The following is a 13,625-nucleotide window of genomic DNA, read 5'->3' as shown; positions in this document are numbered from 1 at the left end:
TCAAGACCAGTTTCTTCATTATAGATTATAGTTTTGAGTATAGCAATATATATAATGAGATGGTGGAGAAATTGTAAGCACTGTTGATCTCCTTTTTGCACGGTTAACTGGGGCAGTAAATTACTCGTGTAAAAGAAAACCGTGCAAAAAAAATCAAATTTTTATATAAAACTCACTATTGGGACCAATTTAAGAAAAAAATCGTGCAAAAAATTGAAAACGTGTAAAAAATATCTAATTTTACATGAAATTCTATCTATTCGTTCAGTGAGAATTTTCATTGTTGTTGTTGTTATAGACTTTTCTGGTATTATATGTATGTACATATTACTGTTAGAAGGAACAAACAACAACTATTCTGGGAATAGTAAAAAAATAATACTTTTCAAAGTTCCGTCATTAATCGCTGTGTCTTCTTTTTTCTTACTTCTTCATACAGCTTCATTTATTTGTTTACGTATTGAAATTTTTGCAACCTTTTCACTGGCTTTCGAATCTAACATTTGTATTTTTTAATTTAAACCTATTTTAGAATTTATTAAATTCTATTAACAGCAATGGATTTGTGACGTATTGACGGATGGAATTTTGATTTTATTGCAAAAAAGTATACAATTAAAATAAAAAATCCGTGTAAAAAAGAAAAACCGTGTAAAAATGATAACTGGGAAGTGTTCAAAAACACCGTGTAAAAAAAAAACCGTGCAAAAAAAAACCGTGTAAAAAGGAGATCAACTGTACAAGTAAAAAAGTAATTTGAATTAATATATACACATATACATATTTTAAGTAACAAATGGAAAAGTTTCGATCGGTTGGTGTATTTAATGCAAAATCATCCGGAAATTACACGAGGATCACAAACACGCGGACAGGGTAAGCAACTGGTGGGGGTACAATGGAACGGCTCTTCAGCTAAAATAAATAGTTTCATATTATACTCAACATAGCTCTTTTTATATTTTGATTCAAATACATTATTGTATTTTTAACTGCACAAATTGTCACTTTTGAACAATGCTGCTGAGTACATTCAAAATATTTGTCAACTATGTAAAATCAGGGCTGTAATCTGCATATGAGTATGTAATCTCCGTACTGAGACCAGTAGCCTATCGTAATATGAAATCCAGTCTCCGTAACCAGGGCAACGACACTGGCGACTATTCTCCAGTAGCCTTACACAATTGAGGTGTAAAATCAATAAAACTGGAATTTAAAAATAATAATCATACTACCAGGATGTTATTGAAAAGTTGGAAGATTGCGATCTTGTATTTCAAGAATGGCAATATATGTAGAATTATTTTAATGTAAATGTAAACTGTTTGTATTTGTTCATTAAGGTTTTTATTTAAATATAGTTCTTATTATTTAAAAGTATTTACGTACATACATATGTATGGGATGACCCCCTTTAGTTAAGAATTGTTTCAGTTAGTTCCCTTTTTCTTTGAGAAAACTTTAATAGGGAAATTGTATTGACTTAAAAACACTAAATGTAATGTTGGGAAAAAAATTTTCTTAAATGAAATATGTAATTAAAATCAATAAAAGTGGAATTTCTTTGCGTATGTGAAAGATCTACGCTAACAATAATTTTCATGAATTACTTTGAAAAAAGAAAAATCAGTAACCCGTATTTAGCTTTAGGCGATGTCCTCAGAATTTAATGAAGAGAATGATCTGTGCAAATAAATTTAACATGAACGAAAAGATAATTGTGATTATACATAGAATACAATTTATTTTGAAGCAAATGACAAACATTACTACAAGAATGTTATTGAAAAGTTGGAAGATTACGATCTAGCTATTTGAAGAATGTATTTCCAAATAAGTGTAACTAGTTTTGATTTTTAGTTATATTTTTTATTGGAATATAGTTCTTATTATTTAAAAGTATTTAAATACATACATATGTACATTTTAGAGGACGGTATAAGACATATTTAGTTTATGTTTTTTTTTTTTTTAATTTTTGTTGCGAGTTTCAACTAGTAAATAAATATTCAAAGAACTTTACTTTTTTCTCTAAATAAATTAGCTAAAATATTATTTTTAAATACTAAGCAGATACGATTTTCTAAATATGGACTAGAACTCCATTTGAATGTCCATTTGACGTAAAAACATATTATTTCAAATGTTTGTATACGTAGTCACGCTACAAAAATAGTATATTTTCTATACATATATGATACTTAAGTACATTACGAAATAATAAATGCATAAACAATAATACATTGAAAACAGAAATTGTATTAAAGAAAGCTGTCAAGTTATCAAGCATACAGTTTTGAACGGAATCTGTATATACTTATGTACATTTATGCTATGCCAATCTGTGCTTTGATTATATATAGTTTCGAAAATTTTCAGTATTGAACTGTTTAAAGGCCAATTTGTAAATAGCAGGAACCAATTTATATTTTTATATATACTAATATAAACAATTACATATATCTCCTACTATGTTCGTAGGAATGTCTAAACTTTTGAAATCACACCACACCAAATCACTCGCATAATTATTGTATCTGAAATTAATATACTGACACTCCAGTAGTTACTATCGGGTCGCACGATTCACGATTCATTGATGCGCATATTTTTCAAGCCAATAGAGATAAGTTTCGTTTGTCACCAGCTATTGAAATCTGTTATCAGCAGTGCCGACACCAAATTTTATGTAGGAACATGTGGGTGCAAAGTGTTAATATCAATCAGTACGTGTGAGCATAAAGCTTATCACACATGTGAGCGAATGTACATTGAGTAATCAGATTTCCAAATACGCACTCTCTTTCTCCCGCTCTCCACTTTCACTGTGGCACACCAATGGACAGCACTTTCGCATTGCCATTTCTGAAAATGCGCTCCTTGGTCGGTAATTCACCGATCAGATATTCGCTCATCTGTTCGATCGCCGATCGCGAGTGTCCAGTGCCGTGGAAAGCCAAAGTAGCGTCGCGTCCTGCATGCTCCATTATGATATCTTCGCCACCGGGATGATCGCGTAGAAATTGTGTGACATCGTAAACGCGATCGTAAATGACAATCCAACAGTCTGAGTAGTCATCATGTTGCGCAACCACGGATAGCGGGATTTCGGCAAGGCCGCGTGGTAGTAGTCCATTGCTGGGTTCCTGTGGGAAGGTTTTATGCAGCGCTGGATTTGCCGAAGTGCCGTTGGGTTTTTTAGGTGTTGAGTTCAGGCGTAAACTTTGCAGTATGCTACTAATTGTTGAAGTCATTTTGTTTTAAATCCGTTTTTGGAGAAGAATGTCTTGAATCCGTTTGTTAGCTTTCACAATTTCCACTATATTTATTAATTATCGAGTGTTTCACTTTCGATATCGTTTCCTTTTACTTTCAATACGCACTTTATTCACGCTACACTATTTTAAAAGTGTGATTAAGAGCGTAACGTTTATAATTTGTTTTATGTAGTTTATAACGTTTTGAATTCTTGTGAGATTTTTATTGTGCCGACGCTACGGTTCACTTTGTACCGATTCAAGACGCTGAATGCCAATCGATGAGCGTGTCTTAATCTATTTATATGTCAAACGTGTCTATATGTAAGTTTCTAGATTACCTTATCTCAAGCGTGGTTGAGCGTCAGTCGTTTATTCTCACGCGGTGCCTACTCGCCGCAAGGGCAGTTGTCTCTGAGCTTCGCTTCAATGAGATCTTTTGATCTACGCATCACTCGGCTGCCACTTTGTCACAGCCGTCGTTCGTACTCTCAATGCTGTAAGTGTTAGTTGGCTCTGCAAATGCCTCAATGAAATCTGACTCACTTCCATATTAAAGCGTCATTTGTAGCTCAGCTCCTCCGGGGCAGAGCGGGGCTGCTGTAAGTCGAGTTGGATGGGGTTTATGGTTTGCGCCCATATTTTGTTTTGCGGTCTGTTTAATGAATGAATGTGTAAAGTGCTGCGAATTTTGTTACTTCATAAGTACATAGATCTATGCAAAAGCAAAAGTTACGATAATGTAATAGTCATAACACAGATCAACAAAATAATACTAATTTCTGTTCTGTGCGTAATAAATAATAAACAACACTATTAATTATTGCATTATAAGCAATGTAAAATTGTTTACGCCTATGTAACGTCTATAAGTTTTAACTGGAAGAAATCTGCGTATTTTCACAGACGTTTGTTATTGTTATTCTTTTCAATTGATTCCATTTGATAATAAGAGATATAAGTATTTGTATATACATAAATACTTATTCCCCAATATTTCATTTAACTCTTCTTGACATGGCAATTTCTGCTGTGGCTATCTTATAAAATTGCCGAATGGTCTACTTTTAATGAAATTATATTTTTCATAACCAATTTTTTCGACTCGAATCATATTACAAAATGGCCTACTTGTAATGTTGTATCAGTAGTAATGGGTCTTCAAAGTTAGCATCGTCCAATGATATTAGCTTTCTTTTCCTCACGAGTATAAGCAGAGTTGACTGGTGTAACTGCAAACAACATATGTAAGTACACATATGTACAGATGCATATATATTATATATGGCATGTTTGTGGCTTATACTTTAACGTATTATTTATTTAGAATTAGAACTGTAACTATCGAAAGGTAAGAGTTAACGCCTGTTCGTTAACGGAATAGTGGCATAAATACATATGTATGTGATTAACTATCAAATTGCGAAGAAGGAAATACCGCTATTCCGGGTTCTAATCGACGACGCGTCGATGTTCTACATCTGTATTTAAGATATTTTACTTTTGCTTTCAGACTGCACGCAAAACTCGTTTTCAATTTCATGCAAAACAAATATCTACATTCATACATACATACTATGTACATATGTTTGGCCATCTATATTATATTTATTTAATTAGTGCTCTGCGTGATATTTACGATTGTGATTAAAGTAAGCTAATACCGATTGTACAAAGTACGAACATAAAAAATTACGCTTTCATTTGGAATTGTCAGATAATATTTCTCCTACAACGACCTTGAAATGCGAATTTGCAGCTTCATTCATGCTCTTATTTGATAAGGCGATCTAATTATATTTTAACATTATCACAATGTTGCACTTATTTTTTATTTGAGCTCAACTAATGACAAAATCAGCAGTTGACGAAAAAAGTAGAAGAGACGCATCAGATATTTTCAGTTACAATGAATACCATATTGGCAAAAAATCAAGCTGGAACATAATTATGAAGCTAAAGTGTATGTGTGTTTCAATAACTGAAACAACTCTCTCAATAGTAACATTGATGTTAGACTGTTATAATTCTATGGACTATGGACGGAAAATGGAATTGTATGCACCAAATTTTACAACTTACCAACTTTACTTAGACTTCTTGTTTTGTTCAAATATTCGACAAATTGTTGCCCATAAAACTAGTCATATCTCTCCGCAGGTTGTTGGTATTACCTGAGATCTTAGGTTATTTAAATGTCAGTTTTGAAAACTAGTACCTAAAAATTTAATGTGATGATCCTTATCTTGGTGAATTCACCGTATTTAAAATCTTTCCAAAAGTTTCTGTTTGTTCACGTAAGCTTCGATTGGCTTCTCGTTAATACCTGGCGAACCGAAGACAGCGATTAAGTTGAATCAAATTCTTGTATTGAATTATAAAATATTTAGAAATCATAAAATATTCGTTTATGAGTGATAACGAAATTTTATACCGGAGGTAAGACTGATTATTGTGCACAAGCACGAACTTTTGCAAACGAGATCATCGGTTAATATAATCTAATTCTGCTCAGTTGGTAATTGAATTCATTGTTCTTGCAATTATCGGAGCTTGTACTCACTTAGAAACTATATTTGGTGGGTCTCTCTAAGCATAACTCTATTCGCAGTAAAGAAATTCTACTTGCATATTTTGATTATTTTGACTAATTGATTATAAATAGATAACACATGTATAGAAGTCTTAAAGTGATAATAAATGAAATTCTTATTCATAATAAAAGCGAAAGTTTGCTGTTTCCAATTTATACTTGGGATGAGCTTAATAAAATTAGCCCCACATAAGCTAGACGAGGCATCCGGCTTTATTCTATTAGACTGTAAATTTGAACTCGAAAAAAACTAAATAAAAACTTTTGCGAATTATTTTTAGTCAGCAGAAATTGCGTCTCTTCGCGGACATACAAACTTAAGTCCACATTCATGTCTTAAGGGGTTAGGTGGATTTCAAAATTTCAAAAAAATAATGTAATGTCTTATTAAATAGTGCAATATGTTTAAAATATTATCCGAAAATGAATCCAATCCGATTAATATTTTAAGAGATATACCCTTTGAAAGTTCCGTCCTTCAGGTCACGTCAGTACGAATGTAAAATGTTAAACGCATTTATCTCAACACTCAATTTTTCAAGTCGGTGGACACGATATCTCTGTATCTGTATCTAGTTAATGAATGAATGATTTTTTTATATCTTTATTATTCTTACTATTTTTTCGAGCCAATATTCATATGCCGAAAATTTAGCCAAAACAGTGGGTTTTTTGGTTAAAATTCTGTCAAAAATTCAAATTTCAATATTTTCCTATTTCCTTCGTTCATTAACTAGATTTATCTAGTTTATTGTTTTTAGATGAATCAATCATGAATTATGATGTCTACCGCAAGACCATTGTTTGGAGACGTCATTGGAGATGAGGTGCCAACGGCTGAGTTTTCGGAAATTAAAAAAAAAAATTTCACACAATACTGTTTAAACACGTATCTTCGATACGCTGAATTGTTTAAATGAAATATATGATTGTATATATTTAAAAAAAGGTATAAATACCATTGTTTTTAGAATCTGAAACCCACATAATCCCTTAAGTCCAGAATGAGTAGACGATTCAAATATTTTAAAATTCTTACGTCAGCCCAAAGCGCCTGTGGAATCGTGAAAAACAATAACAAAATTTTTAAAAGATAACGGTAAGAGTAGGCATAGTGCTCTTTAGAACGCATAACAGTTTTGTATTTTTAATTGCGCTTTTATTTTCATCAGCCTTGACATTAAATTTTATAAATATGTATATAAATAAATGTATGTATGTATTTCAGTCTCTGAAAAAATTAAGTGATTGAAGCGTGATTGTAATAGTAAATGTAGAAAAAATATCATTTAACAAAGGCTGATATTGTTATGGATTTTTAATGACTTAGAATGCGGCATAAATATAGTTATGTACATATGTATCGTATACAGTGTGCAGTTTGTAACACGAGTTTTGTGTGTGCATTCCTAATACTTATATACCTATACTAGAATCTCATATAACTACATACATCTGTATATCGCTGATAATGAATTTCGCTTATATTTCAACAGCACATTACACGCTGAAGTAATTATAAGTGTTTTAATATAATTTATTATTATGATTAACATTGCTCACCTTTATAGCGTAATCTTTGTTAGTCTTCCAGGTATTTATAAAGTAAATCTCTGAATACGGAAAAATGTATCATTCCTGGAAATCTGACTCTCATCCACATCTGAAAACGTGTAATACATACATCAATATTAGCTAGATCGGTCTCAAAGAGTTGAATGAATGATAGCTGCTGACGGAGTAAGATTATTTCACTATGAGAGACGAATACACCGTAAATTATTTTTTTTATTTTTGACGTCTGCAAAGCAGATTACTAGGAGCTAGACAAAGTTTGGATCGAGACATTATATTGATACCCTAAACCTATTAGTTCATTATTACGATATAAACAATTTTGAGCTACTGTTGAAACACATTGATGGATTTGTCCAATGCTGATCAAATTAAATAAGTAAAAGCTATTTCGCACAGCCAAACTAATTTAATACATTAAGATTACAATTGAGAAACCAGTTTCGCCTTTCGCACAGCCGGATATTCGATCAGTTGTTATACATTTTTGTTTCTGCTGTTCGTAAGAGGTTGCCAATATAAACACAGGCAAACACAATTTTACAGCGTATGCAACATCGCGCTTAGATATCAATGTTACTATAATAAGATTGTTGTTTTATATTGTAAATCGAGCTTTAATCGAGCAAAGTCCCTTTAATTTATCAATTAACTCCTGTGCGAAAAGGCTATAATCAAAATTAATCGCAGTTGTAAAGTTCATTGGTAATTACATCAGCTCAGAAGCAAATAAGAATTATCGAATTCTCAAGATTATACATACAAAATTACAAAAAGTATTTACAATACCTCTGTTAGAACACAATGACTTGACATGTAAAGAGTAAATAGGACCTAGGTCGAAGAACGTTATGTAGTATTTTCTGATGAGAAATTGTTTAATTTTTATGACTACCTTCATGAAAGTTGTAATACATATATTCAATGCAATATATTAATGCATGTATGTCGAACGCTTTTCCGATTAAAAATCCTTCGCAGATGGGGTTCTTAAATATTATGATGATCGCTCAAACGTTCTTTTTTTGGTCTTCGATCGACTAGAACATTTTCGAAAATGAATAAGGATTGTTAGTCTATACGACGTATGAGTCTGGAAAATAATACTTAACCATAAGATTTTCCTTAAACCATTTTCCTAGTTATCTAAGGATGTTTACATTACAGTTAATCTCATAACTTAATTTTAACTTTTGTTAAAATTTGCTTTTAGATTATACAATTCATATAAATTAAATTTAGATCAATTAGAAAATGATCTGGGACTGTATGATTAACGATCAGTCGTCCGAGGCCAAGAAGCCTGTGTGAAATCTTCCAATCTTTAGTAAGCGTGTGAGTCGACTTGCTCATAAAATTAATTTTATGCAATTTTGTTTATAAAATAAATATGTATGTATACCTCTTTAGAAGCTTATATCAATCTTATCAGTTACATGTTTATGTTTATGTGTACATACATACGAGAGTAAATGACAGTATATAACGGTTTATTTACAACTCTACAATCAACTCACGTTTGATCTCAACAACTGCGTCATTTCGTTGGCGTACGACGGCCCACAGCAATTGATCCCTATGAACTGCACTGTTAAGCAAAATAACAGTATTCATGTGTTTTAAAATATAATTGAAATTAAATAATAAATTATATGAAATTTCACTGTCATCGAGGCCAATGCATTTTATTATTGAATGTTATCAGTGCATCGTAGAAATTATCGACGGAGCAAATACGTGCCTTCGTTGATTGCCATGAAATTCAAACGAAATATAAAATTTAAAAAAAAATAAGAAATTAGAAAAATTTGCCAAAATCATGAGCTTAAAATATATTGATAACAACGTGGCAGGTTAATATTGTGTAAATATTTCCGAAAAGTAGGCTTGGCTTAGCCTTTTAATCTGTTTAAGGTACATAGTATATCAATCGTACTTAGTAAAAACATTTTCGCATGACATTCGAAGATGAAGTGTGAAATGATTGAAATTGTGTAATAGCCACGATCACTCCTTCATACAACTATTATGTTGACAAATAACTTTTATTAAAACATCATACAATTTGGCCTACATATGCGGCTTAGAGTCCACTATAATAGCGAAAGTCATTATATATAGTCTATGGGAGCTTCCTCAACCGATATCAACTATTTTTGCAACTAAGCTGCATTATATCAAAGATTTTACGTTCACTTAAAATGTTTTATTTTATCAAGAAAATATTGTATTTATTCCGCCCTGTACTCGGGTTTTCGGTATTTGGGCCTTAAGTAGTCATAGACCTAATTTTAGGCGAACGATGCCACAATATATTTGTGTAAAGTTTTGTTCCAATATCTAAACGTAAGCGAATTAGATGATGATAGGAAGAAAATGGTATGGGAAGTAGGCGGGGCCACACCCGTTTTCTGTTTTTCATATCAGTCTGCGTGCAACTTTTCTGTACCATCTTTGCAATAACCTTTGGCTTCTGCTATTTTTCCTTAGTGGTTTAGTAGTTTTCAACATAACATTTGTGTGGAATGTAGGCGTCTTATAATACGGTGTCTAAGGGAAACACCCTCAAGTTTTACTTAAAATTCTGTATCTCAGCGACTATTCAGCCGAACTAAACTTTATAATGTTTTCTTCATATCGTTACATAATAGTTTGAAATTGAGCGAAATTGGATTGCATTGCAGAACAAAATTTTAAATTCCTCAAATACTTTCACTTTACAATATACTAGTACGAGTAGAATCACGATTATCCGATTATCCGATATGATAATTTAAAAATGTTCTAAAAAGGACAAGGATTTGAATAGTAAGAGGAGAAGATGATGAAGACATTATTTTAAGTACCATTTCACGCAAAAGCTTTTGAAGCTCTATATGTTTGTTTTAAGTGGATAAATTGGATCCCATACTGTTGTTACAATTGAACTGCATCAGAGACTTGGCCGCATTGAAAAAATGTGATTCATTATGACAAAGTTCAATCACGAGTTAATTTAAAATAGAAAAAAAAAAATTTAAGTTAGTAAGTAAGATATACACGAAACAAAAATATTTTATTTTAGGAACGGTTGTGAATGAAGTGTACGTCACCCATAAGGAAAAGATTTCCACGTCCGATTTATTTTTTCTCTATTTCTCCACTTTTTTGCTCCTGGCCAATCTATTTCATATCCAAGTTTAACCTCATATTAAAATATGTTGCTCGCAATAACGTAAGCTTCCTAGCTATTCGATTTGATAGCTTGACCTTTTAGAAGCACCTGAGAACTGTTAAATCACTAACTACATTTCCAATTTATGCTGCCATCGCCTCCGACCACTTGAAAGGGTGTTTTTTGCAAATGGTTACAATGCGACTATCAAGAAATTTATTAATTACTAGCAGACCCGGCCACACGTTTTTGTGGCTAAGGTATACATTAAATTAAGTTGGACCAATCTTGGCTTCGGCGACGATATTGATTACTCGAGGTTGATTTAGTTTACGCAGCATGATGACAACTCACACTACTTTGATATAGTTTGAGATAATTGACTACGTCATCCTGGTTTGTAGCTGTGTCATCTCTCTTGGACCGAAATTGTCGCATCATCGATATCTTTTTTTACCACCAATATTGTTCATTCAATCAGTCATTTATGGTTATCATATTGAGGTTTCATATCAGGAAAACTTCTCTTTCGAGTCAATGAAGTGACAGAAATCTGTTGGAAATGCTATTAATCCATCGAGGTGTCAACTGCGACCCTGCCATTTGCAACTGCTTCTACAATCGCAATTTGATATTGTTGCAAAAACACTCATATGTTAGTTGTTAATTGGCGATTCTTTATGTGTCGCCACAAATTAAATGATTTTAGGCATGCGATTAGTCTGTCAGTAACAGTTGATCCAGCAATAATTGGAAGAGTCTGGCGTAAATCACCTGTTAACAGAATCCTGGCTCCACCACATAACGGTTGTTTGTAACACCCAAAACTAAACGACTTAGATATAGGGTTATATATACCAAAGTGATCAGGGTGAAGAGTGGAGTTCAAACCCGAATGTCTGTCTGTCCGTCTGTGCAAGCTGTAACTTGAGTCAAAATTAATATATCTTGATGAAACTTGGCACCATAGGAAGGTTGCTTTCGAGCAAAATCGGACCACTGCCACGACCACAAAATGGCGAAAACCGAAAACACATAAAGTGCCATAACTAAGCCATAAATAAAGCTATGGAAAAATTTGGTATGAAGGATCGCACTATGAAGGGGCATATTTGGATGTAATTTTTTTGGAGAAGTGGGAGTGACCCCTAAATAGGTTTTTTGTACATATCTCTAGATATAGATAGAGCTAGATAAATCAAACTTTCTGCAGTCGTTTTTTTTAGCCACTTCTTAATATAGTCCAAAAATGAATAATCGGATAATAACCCCGCCCACCTTCTTTACAAAGGTTAGGTTGAAAATTACTCAGATTTTTTTACAAAATGGAAAATGGGCATGGCTTCGCCCACTTATGGGTCAAAAACCATATCTCAGGAACTACTCGACCGATTTCAATGAAACTTGGTTTGTAATAGTTTCCTTACATCCCAATGATATGTTGTGAAAATAGGCCAAATCGCTTCACAACCACGCCTTCTTCCTATATACCAGAACTTTGAAGTCGTTCTGAATAGTTTACTTTACAATATATAACGTAAGCACTAGTGAAGATATCGGTGCAGAACTTTGCACAAATACTATGTTTATAGTGTGGCAGCCCCATTCTAAAAATCGTCGAAATCGGACCATAGGTTTTTAAAGCCCCATATATCGAACACGATGACCTCGGTGCTTCTAACCTAATATTATGTTTTCCAATTTTCAATGGACTTTATACAATATATATGCCGAATATGTGGGTCAAATTGTGTATTATATAATATAATTAAAGTTAAATAAATAAATTGGGAGAGTATAAAATGGTAGGTTACACCTGAACTTAGCCCTTCCTTACTTGTTTTTATATTATATTATTATCAAGCGACACTTTTTTGATTGGAATGTCAGAATCTAATAATTCAAAAAGTTATATAAAGGTTTTGAAGCAATCTTAAATAATAAATCATTTATTTCGATAGGGATTAATACTACGGTACAAATAAAGAGCCTTTTCAAGTAGTGGTATTATTTTTATATAAAATCGCTAATTGTGACAAAACTATAATAGTTAGAGACGTTTTTTGTAGATAATGATAAGTTCTACAAAATTGTAGTACATCACTTTGTTATATCTTCAATCGTTTTCGCAGCATTCGCGATTGAAGAAAGTTTTTTGGTATTTTTTACATTATCGGAGTTTTGGTAAGGAACCCTATTTTTTGAACTAAATATAGCCTATGTCACTCAGGGATAGTATAGCTTTCCAACGGTGAAAGAATTTTTAAAATCGGTACAGTAGTTTCGGAGCCTATTCGAGACAAACAAACAAAAAATCAAACCATTCCTCTTTATAATATTAGTATAGATTTGTCGTTATCGCGAGTCTAACTACAAGATTTTCACGTTAAAGCATTTCCCTTTCCCTTAATTTCCCAATATTCAGAAGTAATTTTCCTTGCATTCTGAGCTGGAGCTTGGAAGGGTCTTCAACTGAACAGATCCATCTGGTATGTGCAAAAAAGCAGCAGCTGTGTATTATTACATTGATGAGATATCTTAATGAAGGACGTTTTTTTCCTCCCAATAATTTTTTTGCTATGAAAAATTAATGAAAGCAGTTCAGCATTTCCTGCCATATATCTAATCGCATGTTTTCCACTCCTCTGATATTTCAACCAAATATTTTGCCTTTAAGGAAATTATTAAAACACAATATTTTTGATTTCCTCACACCTCAAAATTTGATTATCTTGGCAACTCTGATGAGAGTAGAAGTGTATGCCATAGGGAAGTTAACTTTGCCATTTGCTGTTTACGCCATTTCGCCCAATTCCATCATGTAACCAAAGAGCTTTCTGCTGTTGTTGCGAGTGAAGCGTGAAATGTTATCCTTGACAAGAAGTAGGCGCGGAGGCAAGAATTGCAAGAAAGCTTCAATGGCCAGCTGTTGCTTCCGTTGAAAAGTGCTTTTATAGAATTTTATGCTGATTGTTTATATTTTGAATAATGGAAGCAAATAGTTGTTAAACTTTTTAATAAAAGCAAAGCTATAATTAAAATT

The 13,625-nt window shown here is 32.6% G+C and overlaps 1 protein-coding gene across 1 annotated transcript; it reads right to left on the bottom strand.

Annotated features, from left to right (window-relative positions):
• Nucleotides 1–2,181: 2,181 nt before the first annotated feature.
• Nucleotides 2,182–3,562, bottom strand: LOC105212875 (uncharacterized). Its single transcript, XM_011185210.3, has one exon. The coding sequence runs from the start codon at nucleotides 3,255–3,257 to the stop codon at nucleotides 2,826–2,828; it is 432 nt and encodes a 143-aa protein (XP_011183512.2). The 5' UTR covers nucleotides 3,258–3,562; the 3' UTR covers nucleotides 2,182–2,825.
• Nucleotides 3,563–13,625: the final 10,063 nt, after the last annotated feature.

The sequence above is a fragment of the Zeugodacus cucurbitae genome, chromosome 3 (genome assembly GCF_028554725.1).
Source record: "Zeugodacus cucurbitae isolate PBARC_wt_2022May chromosome 3, idZeuCucr1.2, whole genome shotgun sequence".
NCBI lineage: Eukaryota > Metazoa > Arthropoda > Insecta > Diptera > Tephritidae > Zeugodacus > Zeugodacus cucurbitae.
The sequence above is the reverse complement of the archived record's forward strand: the minus strand, read 5'-3'. Positions and strand labels throughout refer to the sequence as shown.